The 22933-nt window shown below is 41.4% G+C and overlaps 1 protein-coding gene across 1 annotated transcript in view; it reads left to right on the forward strand.

The window, feature by feature from the left end:
• Nucleotides 1-22018, forward strand: part of SGIP1 (SH3 domain GRB2 like endophilin interacting protein 1) — a 97839-nt gene extending 75821 nt beyond the window's left edge. Inside the window, 7 exon segments of the mRNA XM_025212869.1 lie at nucleotides 10889-11000; nucleotides 16751-16906; nucleotides 17487-17619; nucleotides 17919-18121; nucleotides 19343-19407; nucleotides 20622-20786; nucleotides 21825-22018. Coding sequence (XP_025068654.1) covers nucleotides 10889-11000; nucleotides 16751-16906; nucleotides 17487-17619; nucleotides 17919-18121; nucleotides 19343-19407; nucleotides 20622-20786; nucleotides 21825-21847 — 857 coding nt within the window. The 3' untranslated portion in view covers nucleotides 21848-22018.
• The last annotated feature ends 915 nt before the right edge of the window (nucleotides 22019-22933 follow it).

Genomic DNA, 22933 nt, shown 5'->3' on the forward strand with positions numbered 1-22933 from the left:
GAGGGGAGCACGCAGTCCTGGAAAACCCCACAGTAGGGTGATTTAGGGCATTCTCCTCCATGGCTTGGGTAATGTGGTGTCAAGCCCATCAAGTAAAGGAAGAAACTGAACAAGTCTCCATCTTGCATGAGTGCTGTCAGCTCTGTGCTAATGGATGAAAAGAGGATATCACCTGCCACCAGCTTCTGCATCGGTGACTGGTGCCTTCTGAGATTGCGGGGGGGGCCCAGTTTGTGGGCGGCAGCACTGGCAGCAGTGATGAATGGCAGAAGCCGGCAGGGGGTAGCGAGCAGCAACTGCCAGCAGAATCTGGCGGCGGCGACCAATCTCAGAGGGGGCATGTGCCCCCCCTACCAGTTGCATATGCTTTTCTCCTCTGGTTTTGTCAGTCTAGTCCATCATATTTTTTCACTTGTTTCTTACATTCTGTTTCAGGTCAAATTTAATATTTCATATTAAATTAATTTAATGTTTTTAGTGGGGGGGGGTTAGTTTGGTGAGTAAAACCACCATATTTTCACTTCAGCTCAATCACAATCAAAAATTACTTTTGATTTTTCAGTAACGGAGTCCAACTGAAAAATCACAAAGCCCTATGCAGAATAATGAGTAGGTGATCTCCTGTGCTCATAAGGAATTGATAATGAATAGAGCTTCCCCAAACAAAAGTTTTGATAAAGTATATTTCCCAAATTTTTGAGAATGTTCTAATATCTAACCTGTGGTCTTGATCTGAATTTGGTCTTCAGCAAACTAAAACCCTAAATCAGTATACCCCTGCACTTGGTGTCCTCATTCCAGGCCTCAATTTTACAGTGATGTTCTGCCTCTGGTAATGAGTAAAAATTCTTAAGTTTCTCAGATATATTCAGATTATTTATATCATATACCTGGAGAGGAGATGAGAGCTGCCAGGTCACTCTGCTCAAAGAATCACCAACAAGGCAAAGCAACTCAACTAACTTAGGAGGGTTGTTACTAGGGGTGTGCGAAACGGGCCATATTTGATTTGGATTTGGCCTGAATTGGGGACAGTGATTCCATTCATTGATTTGGATTACTGTCCCGGATTCAATTCAACCGAATGCAAATATGAAGATTCGATGCTGATTCAGAGAATCTGTGATTTGGCCATAGACACAGCTTTAAATATTTTTTTCTACATACCTTGAGGTACCAGGCGCAGCTAGTGAACGTTGCAATGCTGAGGTGGATAGAGCATCCCACAGAAGTGCAGGGGGGGGCCCTGCTTGCTCAGTGGCAAATCCAGCAGTGAACCCAGAAGTACTTCCGGTCCACTTCCAGGTCTGCTGGAGAGCACACTGCCCCCCTCCCCGTGACTCCCCAGCTTGGAAACTGGCTGTGGGGGCACCCTAAGTGCCCCCCCAGACCCACAAGGAGTAGCTGAGCTGGGGAGGTACGGGGGGTGAGCTCTCCCAGTGCACTTCTCGGCAGACATGGAAGTGGACTGGAAGTGCATGTGGTCTACTTCCATGTCTGCTGCTGAACATGCTGGGGACCCCCTCCCCACACACACTCCTGTGGGATGCTCCATCTACCCCATCATCACAGCATGGACAAGCCACCTGCTACCTTGAGGTATGTAGAAAAAACGTTTAAAGTTGTGTCTGTGTCCGAATCTCCGAATCTTTCTGAATCTCTCTGAATCAATTCAGAGGGTTCCAATTCAATTCAGAGAGAATAAAGGGTCTCCTGATTTGATTCGGATTTGGAGATTTGGCTACTGAATCGGGCTGAATCTCTGCCGAATCAAATCAGGGACTGAAACTTCATACAGCCCTAGTTGTTATATCATGTAAGGACATTTTTACATGTGCTCCAGGGTGAGGGGCTGGTGGTGCTTTAATTAGAGTGGCTCTAATTAAAGTGCCACCACATCGTCTGTATCAGCATCCCCATGTTTAAAAATGGTGGTGGAAGCGTTTGAACTAAAACTCGTTCAACAAGCTTTTAGTTCAAGCACCCCCACCACCATTTTTAAGCACGGGGATGCTGATACATGAGATGGAGGAGAGTCTGCTCTGATGCTCTGGAATTCCAGCACGTTGGAGTAGCCTCCGCACTTATGTATTGATGCCCTAAGGTGCCCCGATGGTCACAGAGTCCTTGGAACTGACTTGGTTTGATTTATATCATAATTTTTTGACTGCAAGACATTAGGTGTAAGGGTCAGTTAATTGTTTTGGTTAATTTTGATTGGACAGAGGACAGCATTGATTAAATGAGTATAACTTTAATACTTAATCAATGCTTAGCCTGACGAAAGGTTTTTGAACCCGAAAGCTTGCTTAATAACTATTCTCCAACTATTTGGGGTGGTCTAATAAAAGATATCAAATTCACACAAGGAACCTTGTCTGCCTATGTCCTTAGACCAACATGGCTACAACCTACACCCCTATAACTTTAATATGCATTTTTACAATTCACTATTGCTTTTCTTGGGTTTTCTTTTCCCATAAACATTCATGAAGGCAAATTCATATGCTCAGATCATCATAGAAATGACCACAAAAGGAGGAGATGCGAGTACAACCAAACAGTTCATTTAACATGTGAATGAATATTCAAAAACGGCTATGGACATAATGCACCTAACACAGCCACTGAGAGTTCAAAGACTGAAGAGGCATGGAGACAAAATCCTAAAAGATGACCCCTTCAATTTGGAGTTTAGGTTCAGGGAAGTTGTTGAGGTTGCCCAAACTGAACCAATTTGGGGGATTAATAGAGAGTTTAAATCTCTGGTCCTTTACATTAGCTACTAAATTTTCAAAGCATTATTTGACTGTCACCTTGTTTGTACATGTAAGCCCTGCTGAGGACCTAAATATTAAAATGTGTAGTTGTTTCCCTCAAGTTAATGTATCCTTTGTTCTTAAATTAAAAAATAATCACTTTTTTATTGCCCCTGATATCTCCTATGTGCAAAGCTATCTATTTCAGTAGATAGCAAGATATCATTTCCAGCCAACTGTACCCCAGTTGGCTGGAAATGATGTAATGTACCCCAGTGCCTCATAATATACCCCAATGCCTCAGTTCCCCAATAATGTACCCCAATGCCTCAGTTCTACAGCTTCTGTATCATTACAAAAAATTATTACTCTCATTTCTTTCTTCAAAAAATTTTCACCTTTAACATTATGAAACAGGTTTATAAATTTTAGTTAAACAGATTGAATAAGCAATACAAGATTATAAATCAGAGTGCAGGGGCTCAGAAAAATCACTTCTATCTGCTTGAAGAGTAGAAAAAATAATTTAACCAAAAAAAATTAAGTACAAATCCTAGCTTTATATTTATCATTATTCTTGGATGTTGGTTTCTCTTCCAAATGTAGCTTTAGCTTGCCATCATGCTGCATCATTGTGACCTGTCAGTTGTTCTGTTAGATTATTTACTCCATTCTGTACCTATTCTGATTTTTTCACATGGGCATAAAATCCTTCTGTTCTGCCTCTGTGGATTGATGTGACAACCAGTTCTCTCTTTTCTGGGTATGTCTGCATTTTAGAGGATCATTTTTTATTGTTCAGTCTTTTGTTTCAAGTCCTGTACCATCTGTGTGAAGGAAAATTCTAATAATAGATATTTTCTTCTATGAGGCATAAGGGATTTTGTGACTTGTTAGCCTATAAGCTTTCCCTAGCTCACTCCTTTCTGTCATAATGTACCCCAATGCCTCATTACATTCCCTTGAAACCTGCTGATGTAAATATATTCTTCGTTGCAGCATTATTAAATTGAAGATGTGTGAGATAACATAGGTAAACTGGAGATGCTGTTTCCATGAGATTACTCTAGCAAAAATATAACATCTACATTTGAAATGAAGTATATGCAGTCATTAGCACCAAACACAGTCCTTGGATCCTCAGAATGCTAGAACCTATGGGCATTTGTACACAACATGTGGGTTTACTTAGCCCTAAATTGAAGCGGTGTTTTTTTAAAAACACCGCTTCAGTTTAGGGCTAAGTAAACCCCTGTGTCATGAACACCCATATCAGAGCCTGATCCCTACCTGCCCCTCCAGCAGCAGGGAGGGGAGAGCAAGCTGCCGGCAGCAGGGGAGTTTAGTGCTTCCCTCCATGGCCGGGCCCCGCCTCCCCCAGGCAGCACCCACCCACAGGCACCTGGCTCTGGCAGTTCCAGGGGGCACCACAGCCGAGGAGGGAAGAACCGGGCCCTCATGCAGCTCATGGGGCAGGCGGGCTCCGGGGGAAAAAAATAAAAGATCAGGCTCACCACTTTTTTTTTTTCCTTCCTTCTGCGGAGCCTACCTTCCCGGGCTGCTGCCGGGCTGCCTGCACAGCCCCTAAGCTGCACGGATCCTGATGCTTCCCTCCGCAGCTGTAGGGTAGGAAACTAAAACTCCTCAGAGGTGTCTTACTTTGCAGTGCCCCAAAGTCATTTGCTGCCTCCCAAAGTCATTTAAGGCGCATTACACTGATGAATGCACTACAGCAGCTGGAATTAAAATGCAATACGCTGCTAAATGTGCAAACATCAATGCCATTAAAGCAGTGCAAAAGGCATTTAGCCCGCTTTAAAGTGTCATCTACAAACACCCTATGGTAGTTACCAGAGAAGAGGTAAGGTTCCAGTAACAACTTGAACAGCATTATCTACATATCCTACATGTTTACTTCTTTCCTGATCTAATTGAGCTGCAGAGATGGCTGTGGGGCGATTGATGTCTAGTTTGGTATCAGTGGTCTTGCTTATGCATGGAGGACTGATAACCCATTGAATATGTAATGAACTAGGAATATTTCCTTTTGTAGAACAAAGTAAAATAAGGTAGCCTGGAATTTAGAGTGAAGGAGCAAGAGTGATATTGTTTGTGTGTGAGTGTAGGAGGACTTAATCTGCAGACTGATTGTTTTCTGCATTAATTGTTCATGCTAGCTTTCATGGCTAGTTATCACATTGTCACAGCCATGAACACATTTTGCACTGATACACTGAACTAGAGTGTTTATATCATTACATATTTTGGAAGAAAACTGTTTTTCACTGTGTTTGTGTGCTTGTTTTATGACTTAATTGGCTTGTCATGGAGGAAAAGACCTGGGATTTTTATTTTACGTGTAAAGTTCATTTATATGACAGGTCTCTAAAGTCTGAACCAATGTACTTGAGGAACTACTAACCACCTTTCATTAAGCTATAAATATACTTGTTTTCTTATATAATATAAAATGTTCATTTCTTGGGCTGGAAACCAGGGCAAAGCATGTGCGTGTGTATATTCATAGCAACGGATCCTTCAAGAAGCTTGTGTAACAGAAAGTGGGGAAATTATCCAAATGTGTATTCTGCTTGCCCTCTAGTCTGAAACAAGTCAATCTGGTGTTAATTTATTTAACGTAATTTATTCCAGACCTTTGTTGAAATAATCTATTCTCTTGAGTCTTAAGATGTACAGCGAAGGAGGAGATGTCTGGCTACATTAATTTTTACACACTTTTAGGCTACATTAGAAATTCAAAGGAAAATCCTTGCACTCAAGAAAGGTCATCCAGGCATCTGAGACGTTCCCTGTAGATCTTTGGTTTCATAAATTAACGAATAGACAGACCACTGGTTCATATCCATAGTTTTCTTTGTCTCAAATATAAGATAGATGGTTTTTGACTCTTACATTGTTATACTGGGGTTTTTTTTGGAAATTAACAGTTAAAACATTTTAGGGGATATACAAGCCCTACTCATCTACAAATATTTATTATTCCTGTGTATTACCATAATACCTAGAAGCTCCAGTCATGATCTAGAATCCTCATGTGCTAGGGTCAGAACAGAAGCTTTCTCCCAAAGCTCGTAAATCTAAGACATGACAATAGGTAGATACGGTTGGATGATATTGATTAGGCAGTGGTTAATAAAAATGACAGACTCTCAATATGTGCTAGACTCTCCTCCTAGCTTCTATCTGTGTGTTCCCTGATGAATTGGGAAGCTTCTTGGGACAGTTATCTGGACTGCTTGTTGCCTGTAAAAGTGCCTAACACATTTGATGTGATATAAAAAAAATTAATTTAAAATAGTTGCACTTCATATAACAGTTTTACTCGCGAGATATGAAGAGAAACAACAGACAGTAGTGTAATACATAACTTGTGGCCCTAAGATGTCCCTTCTGAGACTGTCTTCCAGCCCCCTTGAGTGAGCTGCTTTGAAGTGCCAGGTTATCACCCTTTTTTAGGCCCAGGTTTCTGTAATGATTTAGTGTTCTCCTTTGGTTCTAGGTTTTATTCTTCCTGAAGAAAATCATGCTAGCCTAGAAGAAGACAAGTAGGATAGCTTCCCAACTGATAGCTCAGCTATTGTTATGTTCATTCCTTTTGTTTCATTTCTTGTAAGTTTTTTTTTTTACTTTCATCCTTTAATTTAACTCTTTGCCTTCAAGCAGAATAATGAGAATCTCTCATAGAATAAGCAGTAGGTAACACTGAGTGTATTTACACAAGATGCTTTACTGTGTATTGACTAATCTAACGCACAGTAAAGTGTCAGTCTACCTGTGCACAGCAATTACTGCACAGTAGATTAGTTTAATGTGCCATTTTCCAGTACCTGTAAATACAGGTACTAGAAATCAACACATTACACTTGTGCACTGAAGTGCACATGTAGACAGTGAGTGGGAGAATATTGCTTCTGTTTGGCCTAGGCTGCAGGGGCTACAGGGGCCAGGCAGAGCTGTCCCAGCTCAGTGGGATGCTGTCTGCCAGCCACATGAAGATTGGGACCCATCCCAATCTTCGCAGTACAGGGAGGCAGCTGCCCAACAGCTGGTACAGCTCTCCCTGCCCCATGGAGATCAGGATGGGTCTCTGTCTCCATCTTCACATGGCTGGGAGGCAGCTGGGACAGCTCTCTTCTATCCCACAAAGATTGGGACCAGCCCCTATGCCCCCTGCCACCGGAGAGCTGTCACCCAGGGGAGACTAGAGCTCCCCCTGGCTGCTGCAGGGAGGCAGAGCAGCACTAAACTGAACTGCTTCCATTGGGAGCAAATTTGCTTCTGATGGGCACACATCCAGATGCATGTTGGGGTGCAGTGTAATGCACCTGAATTTTCTGCACAGAAAATACAGATGTATTAATTGCATGTGTAGACATGCCCACTGGGAAATTGATGTTTGAGTTCTCCAGAATATTTTGGTTACTTATTCCTTACATACTATGTGAGTGTGGCAGTTGAGATATTTAGTATTTTATGAATGATTTTCTTTAATGCTACAGGAATATCTGTATTTTACTATTACAATTTATATTGGACAATTATGTTTGTGTAGAAGAGATTTTGACTTAAGCAGGGGGAGAGGCGGGTGTAAAATAGGTTTAATCACTAAGTTGTCTGACAGAAGTGTGAAAACCCTGGCCACAAAAGGCAAAACTGGAGTATAAATGTGTTACACATTTGTAGAGATGCTAGACTAGATGCTGTGGTGAATATTTTAGAAACACATAGATGCATGTAGATGCATCCTTCTAAACCTGTTGCATATTTTCTCTTCAAAAAAAGTTACAGCAGACCCTTTTCTATATCAATGGAATAGAAATCCCACACAAGTATTATAGTATATTCCTTGCTTGACCATATTCAGTGATTCAGGGCATTCAGCCTTACAAACATGTTTGATCACCTCAGCTCTTTCCCAGTAAAGTTGTTTGCTTTTCCTGGTTATTTTTTTAACATTGGTGGCAGCAGAGTTGGGGGGGAGGCAGGGTACTTTAATTATAGTGGCTCCAAGAGCCCCTCTAAGTACAGCATCTGGAGCATCATGTGTATCAGTGTCCCCATGCTGAAAAATGGTGGCAGGGGCGCTTTAACTAAAGCTCATTTGACGAGTTTTAGTTAAAGCTCCCTCGCCGCCATTTATCAGTGCAGGAACGTTGAAACACGTAACACTGGAGTCTGCTGGAGTGCAGTAATTATCATGCTCCAGCAGACTCAATTCATTGAGTCCCCTCTGGCGTGCTGTAATTACAGCGCATCGAATCAGCCTCGAAGTATGCGTATAGGTGCCCATGCATTCTAAAATCAGAAAAGAGACTTGAGGCAAGTTGGAGAGTGGTTAGTGAATCGACCAGCACAAAGCTCCTTTGTTCTGTACATGTGGTGCCTGCGCGCTCTGCATTCTTAGTGCTCTGGACTAAGTACAGACATTCAAAAAGCCCAAAGTGGAATCGATCTAAGTTGCATAGTTTTCGGTAAGCAGCATAGTTTAGATGAATAGCAAACAAAACATTGGTAGGGAGGGCAAATCTTAGACTGTTTTACCATTTTTAAGCTAGTCTATATGTGCCAAACTCCTGTTCTGTTATGGGTAGAGACCAATTTCCTATCTCTTATACTGGTAAAAGTGTAATTTCTGTAGTGGGCCCTGGATGAGAGGTAGATATCAAAGCACCTTTGGGTGTAGGTGGGAAGAGGCCTGAAATTGCCCGTTTCTATTCCAGACTTCCCCTACTATTCCTACTTCTTTTTCTCTCTCTCTGAAATTTAAGTTAACATGCAGCATTAAGGACCAATGTCCCTTCTTTGGCTGGTGCTTCATTTCTGCAGCAAAAAGGCACTTGTATTCACACTACACTGTTTCAAGGCAGTGCTGTGTGTTTGTCTCTGTCTTCTGATTGCTGTAGCTCTGGTTGTTCAGTATGTTACCTCTGGATAAAAATCATCCAGGGATTTCCTGCTAGATTTACACTGGCAGTGGATAGATGAATGACACATTTTTTAAATCTTTATTGCATTGAGGCTTTGGAAGTTCAAGTACACTGAATAGTGTTAGCAAATCACAGCAGTTTAGCAAGTGCCCTAGAAAATAAAATCCTATAAGGCTTGATTTTAAAAAAATGTTAAAACATAGTCTTTTCTTTTAAAGCTACATATATTGATTGTTCCTGCGAGATATTTAAAAAGGCCAGGAAGAGCAGAACGGAGAATTCACTTTCTGGCTTTAGCTATAGAAACCTTGCCTTCTTTCAAAAGCTGTGATGAACGCCTTTAATTCACGCTGAAGTTAATGGGAGTTGTCTGCTTGCTACTTTTGAAGCTGAGGCCTGCCCTGTTCTTAGCTCTAGAGCATCCTATTGATTTGTACATTCGATCATATGGATTGATGGGCTGAATGTGCATTCGGATTCCGAGATGGTGAATGAGGGGGGATGAGGCATTAATCCATGTTGTATCAAATCGCATCACGTAGCCGTAAATGCCTACTAATTAATGTCATTCTAATCTGTTCAAACTTCTCTTAAGGGAGAAGCTAGATCTTTGCCAAAACAATATTTGATGCACAAAGCAAATGTGCTGGAGAGATTCTTTCTGTTCTTGTTTTCATTAAAGAAGGCACCTCATTAGTTGTCTGCATTTGAAATATAGTATATAAATCTCCCACATGCCCATATTTGTTGATTTCCATGCAAATCCAGCAGTTGTCTATTCTTCCAACATGTCTTTGTTGCACTCTTAGTCTTATTTCTTTCATGCTGAGATGGGATTCCTTTCAGAGAAACACGCTTGTTGCTAAGAAAGAAAAAAATACTGGTTTCAAATATGAGGTTAATTTGTTTTAGTGCTGGCATAGATGTGCACTGTGACTATTGCATAAAACATCATTTCAGGACTTGCAAAGCACTACTAGAGCAAGTGCCATGGTCTTCAATTGCTGATCCTGTCTACTTAATCTCATGTCTAACTCCTAAATTAGTTGCTGTGGACTAGTGTCCCTGAGTTTCACTTAAAATTCATAGCCTGTCATTGTTTTCACCTGAAACCATAAAGTATCCTAGGCTTGCTTGTAACCAGGCTAGTCATGCTGAAGCATTCACAAATCACTTAGGGAAAACTGTATCCTTCCATGGAGTTGCCTGTATAGGAAGGAAGGAGAGGTCTTGATACTCCCAGAAGTGATCCTCAGTGGTCCTAACTCTGCAAAGAACTCAAGTAGGTGGCTAAGTATCTCCCTTTTCAGCGCTTGCACATGCTTAAGGTTCGCTTTTTCAAAGTTTCTTTCATATAGTCCCAACCACCCCTCACTTCAGGTATTTCACGATCCAAAAGGAAGAGAGCTTCCAGATTTTCTGATGCTTGTCTCTCTGTACTGCCCCTTCTCTGTGTTGGCCATGAGAACCTGCTGCAGCTGGGCAGGCAATTGCTCTCTGTACAAATCCCCACTTCAGACAGGGATGCAGCATTAGGTCTGGAGCAACAATTAACTAAGTCACAAATATCTGCTATCTAGGAAAGGAAGAATGGCAGACTGCAGTGTGCAAAATGCCCACAGAGAGGGCTACTGTCAGGTGTTGGAGGGAGAGGCAAGAGCTGCAGCATCCATTCTTGTCTTGGGAATGGATGCATAAGTTTGTGTTTCCCAGCAGACATGAAACAAAAGGGATCATCAATGCAAACTGATGGCAAATGTTTTACTGTGTATGTGGATAGACTGGCAAAAGAAGAACAGAGGAAACTACCCAGCCTTCCTTCTGGGGACCCAGAAGCGTACTGCACAAACTGTCATGCAAAGACTGCCTTATTCAAAATGCATCAAAGTTCCTACAGATATGTGCAACTTCTGGTATTTTCCTGTATTTTTAACATGCTGTTCAGAGTAGAAGAACATTAAGCTATTTCAGTTGCTTAGAGAGTAGATGCATTAAATGCTATTCTGAAGTCCAAGGGTGGCGGGGAAGTTAGTGCTCATAAATAAAAGGAAAACACCAGATTTCACCTGTAATTTTCAGTAAATGACTATTTATTCCCCCACCCATGGTGTTATTGGTTTGAACTGCTACAGTGTTCCTGTGTGTATGTAATGAGTGGAAGGTTTTTTTCCTCTGTTGCAGGCTCTTCTAGGGGACCAAGTCCTTTAACGATGGGGGCACAGGACACTCTCCCTGTAGCAGCAGCATTCACGGAAACGGTTAATGCATACTTCAAAGGAGCAGACCCTAACAAGTAGGTAGCCATACATAGTGGAACAATCCATCTTCAAGTTCAAATGGAATATTTTATTAACCCACTGTTTTTAGGGCTCCTTAAGGATTTAGTGACCAACATGAACATCCAGCATCATGTGTAAATTGAGGCAACAAAAATTTAGGTTTGGTATTAGAAGCAACTTTCTCACTTTGAGGGTGGTGACACATTGGAACAGGCTACTCAGAGAGGTTCTGGACTCTCCACCCTTAGAAATTTTTAATGGCAAGTTAGATACTTGACTAAGATGGTTTAGTCAAGCATATTCCTGCCTTGAGCAGGGGGTTGGAAAAGATGACCTCCAGAGGTCCCTTTAAGCCTTACATTTCTGTGATTCAGTTATTCATTCTTGTTATTGTCCATACATGAGATATTACTTCTGTTGCTTTAATTTCCCCAAATGTAGTGCACAATTTTTCTTAAGTCTGGGAGATCATTCCTAGTCCCGATTAAAAGGCTATTTGGAATCTGGAATGGTGGAGCAGAAAATTTGTTCTGATTTTTCCATTGTCACAGCATTGACTGTTGTCCCTCTTCGGCTTCTCATTCAGCCTTATGTCTGTTTCTGTCTTTGCCAAGTGCTTGAGCAGCAGTGCACTAGAAAGAAGTTTGGGAATGTTTGGCGGATGCTTTTTCAAAGCAAAAAGCTTTTGCATAGCATCAATTGCCATTCCTTAACAAGCTAGAGTCAGTCCAGCTGGGAGCTCGCAGGTCCTGCAGTTAGTCTGGTTCTGTTTGTTTCTGCAAATGCAAATCAAATGCAAAAAGAGAAGAAGAAAAGAAAGAATAGAAAAAGTTAGCAAATTGTAACTTCTCTCTCCAACGCTTGCAGTTTAGTTTCTGGAAAACTACAAGCAAAACACATGGCACACAACCTCATTAACTACTATGTCCAGGGAGCCATGTGTTAGAATCAGACTGCTAAGGAATTTTTTATAATTAGCCTCTCTTGTCATAGCAAGAAACTAGAGTGTTAGACAGAAAAAGAAAAGAGAGAGGGGGAATGAAATTGGAAAAGATGTAAGCTACATGCTGGTGGTGGGAGATGATGGGAACACTGGATTCACATCTCAAGAATTGCTCTGCAATTGCCCTGGCCATTGACTCAGTGATGTCATGGTGTTCTCTCATTTCATCTGGTACCATAAAAACATCTTTGAAGATCAAGGAAATTATCAGTGATTGCAGGCTCCTGGATCTCACTATGTGGTAGTTGCCAGGATGGAAAGCTGGTGAATAGTACTGGTAGTGGCAGTCTGAGCTTGCTGCTTTGATCGCTTGTATGGGTAAACAAATACGCCACAAAACATAATAGCCATAATAGCTTTCTGCTGGTCCATGTATGGCTGCTGCTTTTCATTTTTAGAAAGTCATTCCTGTTGTTCGGACAGTATTGTAGCTTCATTGGAACGGTTGAAAAGTCCCAATCCTTCAGTTGTTTAACACATACAGTTTATGTATTGTATCTAACTGTTCTGTAACAGTTTAAGGCAGCTTCTAAATAGCATGTTTATTGGTGACCTCTTTAATCCACATAAAGCATTTTCAGGATTTTGCTTAGAAAGAGTTTAATGCAAGAGAGATAAATGGGAAGCTTATTTAAGTTCTCTTAGTAGTATAAATTATATGGATGAGTTTTAATCTATTCATATGTATTCATCTCCATTAATTTGCAATCCTAATTATAAAAAAGTCTCCTATAAATAGGAAATAATGTTTCCTATTAATATCCCATTAAGGGGTATTCATAAATTAGAGATACATGGATAAAATGCACAAAGAGGCACAATCCTCTTGTAAGAACTTTGATTTGCAAATAATAGAAAAATTGTCTGTTTTTCCATACCTACACTAATATGAACCTCTGTTCCTCCAATATGGCAGGGTCTACCTGTTACCCCTAACATTATTTTTATTTGAAAGCTGCATCTGGTAATCAAGGAATTTAAGCATAGTGACACAGAGAAACCAAAAAAAAGGTCTTTAAGCTTTAGAAGGGGAGGAATATAATATACATGGGAATATATTGCATATATATGCATATTGTGTATATATATGTAATATATGTAATGTATAGTATAGACTGCAGATTGCATGTATATTTCTCACCTTCCCTGCTTTCTAGATAATCCTTTTTGAAAGTCTGACTTGATGCGAACTAAGATAGCTCTACTAGCTTCTAACACAGGTGTATTTTTCATCTGAGCGTACCTGTGGCTAAATTCTGTTCCAGATTAGGCTGGATTTGCACTAGTGTTTTTCAAGGCTATGCACATATCAGAACTGACCTTGCCTCTATTTCCTGCATCATAGACAACTACAGGAAAATAAATGGACTGCCTTTGGTGCCTGTGACTGATTTGTACAGATATGCAGAGAAAATGTTATTGTATTATAGGTCTGTGTGAGAAAGGGAAAAAGGGATGTACTGTAGGCTTTACTCAGTAGTTACTGATTTTTGTGTTTCAGTTCAGCCCTCATATTCCTTAAAACCCTTTAGAGATCTTAGGGAAGCTCTTCTGTGTTTCAATGAGAATGCTTAGCTCCTGTGTAGAAACCTTCATCCCTGGAACTTGTCTTCCTTTGTAAAAGATGTCTCATCGTTCTCATTTTACAAATGTCAAAGCCAAGGCATAGAGAGGGGAAGTAGCCCAGTTTCCTGACCTCCAGTCTGGTGCCTTATCCACTGGACACTACTGCACATGCTCAGCATCTGTCACCTTGAAGCCAATAGTCCGAAGTTTATGGCACTAAATATCAGTTTACACATCAAGACTACGAGTAAACATGAGTCATGTTAGTATATCTGGGGCCATCTCCTTGCCAGAGTATCCTGAGAGCCCTTTGTCACCAATTGGAGAGAAAAGGTCTATGTATTCAGCAATCTTGTGCAGTACCCAAAACAATTTCTCTGCATCATACACATGCAGGGGTAGATCCACGGGCTGTGCAAGGTATGGTCACACCCCCCTTCAATAGTGTAGTTCACCAATTGGCTCCAGTATCCTGTAGCCACAGGCATCTATAGGTCCCCTGCAGAGTCCAAGACATAGCTGGAGCCCCTGGTGAGGGAATTCCAGGGGGGACCAAGTAGATGAGAAAGGCGGGGGGAACAGGGACCCACCTGCCAGTGCCACTGTCCCTTGCTGAGCCCCAGCACCCTGCACAGTCACATCTGGCAGACTCTAGCAGGAGTGGGTCTAAGTTTTTCTCCTCCCCCAGGTCAACTGGGGACAGTACCCCTTCCTTATGCCCAGAGGCAACCCCTCTGGATGGGGCAGGAGGATGGAAGGGAAGGTGAGGTGCTGCTGAATGGTGGAGTGCTCCAAGGAGAATGGAGAGGTGAGGGGTGGGAGGGACGTACCTGCTTTGGGGACTCGGTCTCTGGTAGCTGCTACCACAGTGCACTCTGCCTGCAGCCTCCCCTGTAGCGCCATTCTCATTGCTCATGTCCTTCTATATTTTAAGCCCTAGATTCACCTGTGCACCTGTGTATCTGAAGTGAGCTATATTTTTACCTCTAAGTCAAGCACCAGTGCAGTTGAGACTGATGTGAGGCTATTCTGGCCTGAGTAGGGGCTGAAACTACCTATGGTGTAAGATAGTGCAGCTTAAGCATACTATGGAACCAATGGATGGCCTGGAACAAACAAAGCACAATGCATTCCTGGCTGTCCCCTGTAAGGCAGCTTTATGGCTGCTTTATACTGGTAAGATTACATACCTGAATGTTTCAGTGTGATGATATTAAAATCAGCAGCCCAAAATGTTGCATTAATGTTCCACTCTATAGCTTTTCTCTGCTGTGAATCTCTTCCAGTTATATTCACAGCATAACTTTGATACATTACTCAGAAACAGTCTGTGAGCTAAGCTATATTCCAGTTCATTGATACTAATCATTTTACTGCATGTTATTAATATAGAAAGGCTGGAGATCTTAAAATGATATAGGATTGTCTTTTGGAGATTTTGTAGTCTGAAGTGACACTTGTGGTCTGTATGTGATCACTGACAACATTAGTGTGAAATGTAGTAACTCTTAGAAAAAGGAAATGCAAATGGCAAAAATCAGTGCTGGGGTTTACAACTAGTCTACAGGTTGTGTCCGGAGTATACTCCACCCATGGTTCCCTGTTAGATGGAACTGGGCTGTTCCAGCAGTACTGAAGTACTGCAACCTATAGCTTTATTATTCAGTATGTTGATGCTGGCATAAACTTTGTCAGCATGGGCATCAGCCCTAGCGGAAACATAGGCACATTATATAATCTAATTATATATGTGAATGTACAAATGTGGCACCAGAAAGCACTGACTGGAAAGCATAAAGCTCAGACATGGTGTGACAATTGAATATTTTCCTTTGGCAAGTTTTCTCCATGTCTTCCCCCACCCCAACCCCGTAACACTCTGGCTGCCAGTAAACATGCTTTCCTATATTTACAGTATTTCTCTCTCAGAGCAACTATTCCTGCATTTTGGACATTCACTACATTTGGATTGCATTATTATTGAGGCCAATGTAGTTTTCCAGGGCTGTTTCTTCAGGTCAGTTGAGAGTTAGGGCCCCTTACTGCCCGTTGCCCAAATACAAAGACACAGACAAATATTTTTTCTCTGCCTGTTGTAATGTATTAGGGACTTGCCTTGACATTCAGTTATGGTGAAGTATTGCCACAGCAAATGTAACATGTCAAAAGAACAAAAAATCATGGATGAAAGGGATCTCAAAGGTTCTGGATTTGGGACCAGGCATCTTGCAACTGAGATGTCAGCTTGAATTTATGGTGGATGGTGTGGCCTCTCTTCAGACGGCTCTTGGCTCCCCATATGTCATAGTTGTGGAAGAAGCGTGGTCCTTTTAAGGAGGAAATCCTAACCAATCCCTCTTTGAGTGGAACTGACCAGCAGGCCTAATCCTCCTGGTGTCTGCTGGGGAGAGGGATGAGACTGGTCCTTCTTCCAACCTCCTTTTTATGTTTTTCTTCCCTTTTTTTCTTTTTCCTTTTTTCCAGGAAAGCCATTCTTTTGTCTCTCCTTCTCCCCTCTCTTCTGGTCCAGAACTGATTTGGGGTCCTATCTACACTTTCCCTTGCCTTGTGAGGTTGCCTGTTCATGTGTCAGTGGGGTGGGGAACTTTTTGCCCTAGCCTCTTTCCTTTTACTCCATGATCCATTAGAAGAAGCTAAACTGAAGCTGCTGATAGGGAGGGCGTTAGTGACTGCCCTTTCTTCTACTCTCCCTTACTTCTTCAACAAGCAGAGGCAGTGCAAGGGGATCAGGGAGAATCTGGAAGAAAACCCACTTCTGCATCCACAAGATAGTAGCAGCTATCACCAGAGTGAGGAACTGCAGGAAAAATGCACATAATTTCTAATTATCTTGGATGCAGGGCAGTTGGGACTGCCCTAGCCAGAATTGAATTGAACTGTAGCAACTGGACAGTTAGGTTTGTCAATACTACTACTGAAACGACAACTGCTTTCCAAAAGTAAATCCAGAGGCATTCATACAAAGATCATATTTTCTATTTGTTGCCCAAATACCAAGTTTTCTACATTGGGTTAATTCCTTTTTTAGGAACAAGTAGATTTGCTTTCCATTATAATAGGCAAGAAATGAAATGTCACTTCTCCATCATGCCTGACTTGATTCAGATGAATCTCCTGAGCTATATTTTGAACTGCTTTCTTTCTTTGCCCCCCTTATCTCCTTTTATTTTGAAGATGCATAGTGAAGATAACTGGAGAAATGGTGCTGTCATTTCCTGCGGGAATTACCAGACATTTTGCCAATAATCCAGCTCCATCTGTTCTAACTTTTCGTGTGATAAATTACAACAGGTTAGAACATGTCCTGCCAAATCCTCAACTTCTCTGCTGGTAAATATAATTTTAAATACACTTTTTAGAAACTTAGAAATGCTTCTGTAAAGTTGACTTGGAGGAAAGAGTTCAACCTAGATTCTACAGTAGTTAAATGCTTGGGTGTCTGGGCATTTTGTGGGGTATTCAAAAGTGCCTATCTGCATCTTTAGATGACCAAATGCCTTGCAGATTTACACTAAGATGAGTTCCTAACTGCTTGGGTTATTTTTGAAAATAAAACTTTGGCGCCCATGCCTCTTAGACACTTTTGAAAGTGTTACCTTCAGGCCCACAGTTGGCAATGCAGCAATGTTGGTTGCCACTAAAGGTTTCCAAGGGAAGTGGATAGTAAGTTCTTAACAGAAGTTGTTCACACTGTGCCTCACTGGCTAGTGCTTTGTATATCCATGGAGATAATAGCACTTGAAGTAAACATCAAGTTTTCTTGAACTAGTAAAAGTGGTTTGGATTATTTTTTTGTAAATGGAGAACTAAACCTTGTTATATTACTGTATATACTAAATCTTACTTTCTCTGATCACATCAGTTTATGCTTCTATTTATGAAAAGAGCTAATTGTCTCTCCTTTCTATAGTGACAGTACACAGACTGATGCCAATACAAAGGAATTCTGGGTAAACATGCCAAATCTGATGACTCATCTAAAGAAAGTGTCTGAGCAGAAACCACAAGCTACATATTACAATGTGGACATGCTCAAATATCAGGTATTTTGCTTTTTGCAAAATAAAGCTCTGTCAGAATGGTTTTTAGCACATTAAGAGTTGATATAACAAGTTTCTCCAGCACAGAAGAGTAAATAACCTGAAATGGACTGCGGCTTACAGGAATTATGGGGACTTTTACACTGGTGCTACCTTCTGTGTCACTAGACTGGCTGTACAAACTTACTCTGACCATGCAAGGAATTACCAACTCTAACACCAATAAAGATTATCATATGTGTAAAAGCAAATTTCTCCCTCCACCCCCATGAGAACTAATGCCTTTTCTGTCATTTTGTAAGGTATCTGCCCAGGGTATTCAGTCTACTCCATTAAACCTTGCAGTGAACTGGCGGTGTGAATCTACAAGCACTGACCTTCGCATCGACTACAAATATAATACAGAAGCAATGACTACACCAGTAGCTCTGAACAATGTCCAGTTCCTTGTTCCCATAGATGGAGGAGTAACAAAACTTCAAGCTGTGCTTCCACCTGCTGTTTGGTATGAAATTGTAGTACAACAAAGCTGTCCTCTATTATTTACCATCTCTGTCACTTTCCTGCTTATAATAGTGTTTCGTCCCGGATAGGTACAGCGACATGCTGCTATTTATGAACCTCCAGGTGAGACACTGGAGACCACAGTAGGGCTATTCAGCATTAGAATCTGCAGAAGGAGTCGGGGGAGGGCGGGGGGGCTTCATAGTAAGACAAGATGTGAAACACCACTGATTTTTCAGGTTGTTGTCACAATGAGCATCCTGTTCAAAGTCCACATGTGCTAGGAAACTGAGGCACAGGATGGGAAAGAGGATAGTGTATGAGAGCAGGTCAGTGGCAGAGCTGGGAGTTGCACCCTGGTCCCCTGAGTCTCTCAGCCCTGTGCTGTACCCAGAAAAACTATTGCTTTTCAGTACAGAACTGCTGTCTTCCCCAGCTCAGACCTTGTGTTAGGTGCTACGTTAGTAACTTTAACTGGGGCTGTTTAAGTAAACAGTGGAGAAGGGGCCACGGCACTCTCTCCGTAGCCATCGTTCACGTAGGATACCCTGAGAAGCAGTGCCAGTCTCTCACAGTCGCACTGTAGTCCTCATACCAGTGCTTTGGCATTGATATTCATCCATAGATTTGACAGCATTTCATATTCACAAGCAGGTACTGTTAGCACTGGGAAATCAGGTGCAGAGACTTTGATTTGCTTGGCATCACAGAGCAAAGTATTGACCTAGCTGGGAATACAGCTCAAAACTCTAGAGAATCTGGTTCCTATCTGCTGTCCCACACCACTGGTTTGTTGTTAGTATTTTAAATTTATACTAAATTTTAATTTAATTATTTGGATTAATTCAATGTGAATTCAACAGGTAACAGGTGAGTGCCAGAGAGGCTGAGTTCACTACAGTTTCAAAAGCAAAGCAAAATTTGTGAGGTACAAGCTCAGGAGACTGAATTAGAAGAAGGTTTCTTAGTAGCACAACAAGGGTTGGGCAAGCGGGACACTGGCCCCAGGTGCTGAGTTTTGGGGGATTGCAAAAATTATGTCTGCTAGGGCTGCTGACACCAGCCCAGCCACCACAGCTGTCACATCCACTGCTGCTGCCCAGAGAGCAGAAACTGCCTGTTACGCTTCTGAGTTTCCTTATTTCACATACCTGTCACTATTCAGGACTCCTCCACTACCCCCTTGTCTCCTACATACGTGTTTCTGTCCCTTTATTTTTAGGAATGCTGAACAGCAAAGAATATTGTGGAAGATCCCTGATATCTCTCAGAAATCAGAAAATGGAGGTAAGAATTACACTCAGTCAATTCTTACTGTAAATGGCTTAATTGCAGGTATGGAGCAGTTTGTCATCTCTGTGCACATGCATCAGCAAATCAATTCCTGCTGAAACTCTGTATCACAGAGCATTATTTCATAGTCCAGGAGCTAGTTAGCATTGTTAAATGTGAATAGGATCAGGATAACTGGGGCCTTTTTCAGTGTCATCCTCGCAGCACAAAGGGAACTTGGTAGTGGGCTTGGATTTTAATTTCATCAGACAAGTCAGGTGAGTTCTAAAGGAAAAATCCTCTGTCCACAGAGGGTCCCCCTACCAGCTTATTGCTGCTTTCAGTCTGCAAGGTCACACCTTGAGCTGACTGCCCTTCCACATAACAGACATTTTTCACACTTGCATGTAATTTCTACATGCTATGATATAGGTGAGGTGGAAAATATATCTTTTAGATTGGGGTAATCAGCCCATGGCATGGGTACCACAAGTGGTATTGGACAGCCTGTGTGTGCATCAGGCAAACAGATTGGGGAGGTGACAGGCAGCACAGTGGCAGTTAGGGCAGGAAGGCAAAAGCAAAGGAGCACTATTGGGCAGGGAGCACAGGGTAGGAAGCAGAAATCATAGCAGCATATCAGGCAGGGAACACAGGCCAGGGAGCAGAAAGCAGAACAGAAGAATGGGCAGGATAAGGGAATCAGAGTGACGCAGGGGGGAGAGGGGGTGCCAATTTGTAAGGTTGTTGGCTAATTTGTGGCACGTCTGCCAAAAAGAAAAAAAAAAAAAAGTTGGCCCCCACTGTCTTAGGCTGCATTTATCCAGCAAAATTTCACTGCACTGTTCCAAGCAGGTTGCTTCCTAAACTGGAAGCAGTCTAGCCATCTCCGAGCGGCCCTTGGGGTGGGTTGTTGGCACTGCTGAGTGATAGTGCCCATTAGTTCACTCCCAAATTAATGCAGTCATCTGCACAGCCATGGTTGTACTGCTTCCCATGAGGAGGCAGGCTGTCTTGAGCAGACCAGTGTGCTTGTGTGTACTGTTGCTGTACAGTGTATATTTTGCCGTTTATATAACTTGGAGAACCAAATGTATCAATGGGCCCTTTCGAATAGTGTTTCCTATTGCATTTGCTTGCAATTTAGGATTCTCTGTTTATAGTCCATCTCACAAGCAGCATGTGTTGTTCTCTTGTAACGATCCCCTTCTGGAATTTTTAATCCAAAGGTGTGGGTTCTTTGCTGGCAAGATTCCAGCTCTCCGAAGGACCAAGCAAACCTTCCCCATTGGTAGTGCAGTTTACCAGTGAAGGGAGCACTCTGTCCAGCTGTGACATTGAACTTGTTGGAGCAGGGTACCGGTTTTCACTCATTAAAAAGAGATTTGCAGCAGGTAAGCATGTCATTAACTTCTCCTCAACTCTTTGGACTGTACCAAGAAGTGTGCAAGGCACTAGCCATCTGCCACGTACCCTCCTCTGCAGGAAGGAAATATTTGCAAGACAGTAGTTGGTATTTCTACTAAAATGGGTGGCCTTGGTGCTTACTTTGGTTACACACAATGCTCTGATAAAAATTGCTTCTACAAAATACCTATTATGGTTTTACCAAGAAATTCCTTTTTTTTCCTTTCATCAAAGTGAATATGAATAAATTCCTCTCTAGGGTTCATACCAAAAAAAAGTCTAAGGATTATTGTCAAATTATTACCTGTTTTAAGTGAGTTTTAGAGCTTCATCAAGATTTCTCGAATCATTTCCTCAGTTAGAAACTATGTCTATCATGTGACCAGTTTTTATCTGGCCCTTTGGGTGCCTACTTAACACTGTTCTGACTTTTTCAAATGGCTGACTCAGCTGTACACAGACTATGACAAATTAAACATTACAGAGCCATCGTTGCTTTACCAAAGGACTTGAAGCTACAGGTACCACTCAGGTCTCCACTAAGTGATAAGCCAGGCGGGTGCTTTAAGCATCATTAAGGGATCCAGAGGAATTTCACTGGCAGTCTTCCCAAGATATAAACTTAATAAAAGCATTTCTAAGTGAGCCTGACCCCCTTCCCTCTTTTCTCCTCTTTGTGGATAGTACCGTCTGACTCTGGATCGTATGGTAGAGTAGAAGGTGCAGGTAATCTGTTCCATTTAGCTTTCCCTTGGCACTGAGAGAATAAGTGCCTTTGTGTGCTAATTTGGCATTTCGTAAATGCATGGACAGATGCCTAGTCAAAAATACAATTGAAATGCAGATTTGTTCCAACTTCTAGTGTGAAATTTGGAGTAACTCCATTGAAGCCAATGAAGCAAGGTCAGAGTAGAACTAGTGTGAGATCTGCATCACTGTTTATGCTCACTATAGCTCTAGTAACCAAACTGATGGGAAAAATTACATACTCAGTAACCTGTTGTTTTAACGTATTCTGTTTATAGGAAAATACTTGGCTGATAACTAATGGAAGCATATGCAAGTATATGGAAAATCCATATAACCAAGGACTGCTGTATGTCGAACGGGTTTTATTTACAGTTTAAGGAAAATGAACTAAATCCTGCACTTGGGACATTTCTGTTGGAAGTGTCAGCGACTTTCAGCATTTTTTCCTCAGAAAACACTGTTTTGACCAGTCTTACAGTATTTACTTCTAGATGTAACATTGTTAATGGTTTTAAAATGTAATTATTGTATTTGTAAATTGTACTCATTCCAGTAAGGCTGTATTTTGGCAGTTAGACACCTGAGTTTTAGCATTTTACCATTCATGAAATGGATGTAATTTAAACTGTGGTATATAAATTTAATAGTAGTACTGTTGAATGGCACAATGCTTACAGAGGTAGATTACATTTTGTCAATATATAAGATTTAAATACAATACAGATAGCTGTTATAAAGGGGGTGCCTCATAAAAAAAAAAAAAAGTTAAGTAGAACCTGCAAACTGATCTACTTTTTCTTCAGTCCTTAGTATGTCTTATAGTGATAAATTAAAAGCTCTATCTTCAGATGTTTAGCTGTAACTGCAAAACAATATTTCAGTAAATGTTGAAGTTTATGACTTATTCTCCTTCAAAAGGCAAAACAGAAGAGTCTCACTTAAAAATCTCACTTTTATTTTAAATGGTCATAACAAAAAAAAAAAATCTTTCCAACAATGACCTTTTACTTCTATGCCCTACAGATTAACTGTAAGAAATTCCAGTTACCATTAAATAGGTGTTGGACTTTTGGATTTTCCCCCAATATTCTGACACTTTACAGATGTGCAGATTATGAATTTAGAAGGCAGTTTAAGATGTTCAGTGATGACTTTGAGCCTACAGGCCTCCGACCAGATCTAAAGTTACTGTATTAAATGGCATATTTTTCAACAACTGTTTCCTGTTTTGCAGTCCTGTCTGTAGGCTTGTTTGGCTAGTTTTCTTTTCCTCTCTATTTTTTGACTATAAATGATGTGCAAAATGCTTTATAGATTTGTAAGAAGATGTTCCTTGTCCAAAGATCTTACCCTTTAAGCAGACAAAAACACAAGTATATGGAAA

The sequence above is a fragment of the Alligator sinensis genome, unplaced genomic scaffold (genome assembly GCF_000455745.1).
Source record: "Alligator sinensis unplaced genomic scaffold, ASM45574v1 scaffold1339_1, whole genome shotgun sequence".
In the NCBI taxonomy this organism is placed as follows: Eukaryota; Metazoa; Chordata; order Crocodylia; family Alligatoridae; genus Alligator; species Alligator sinensis.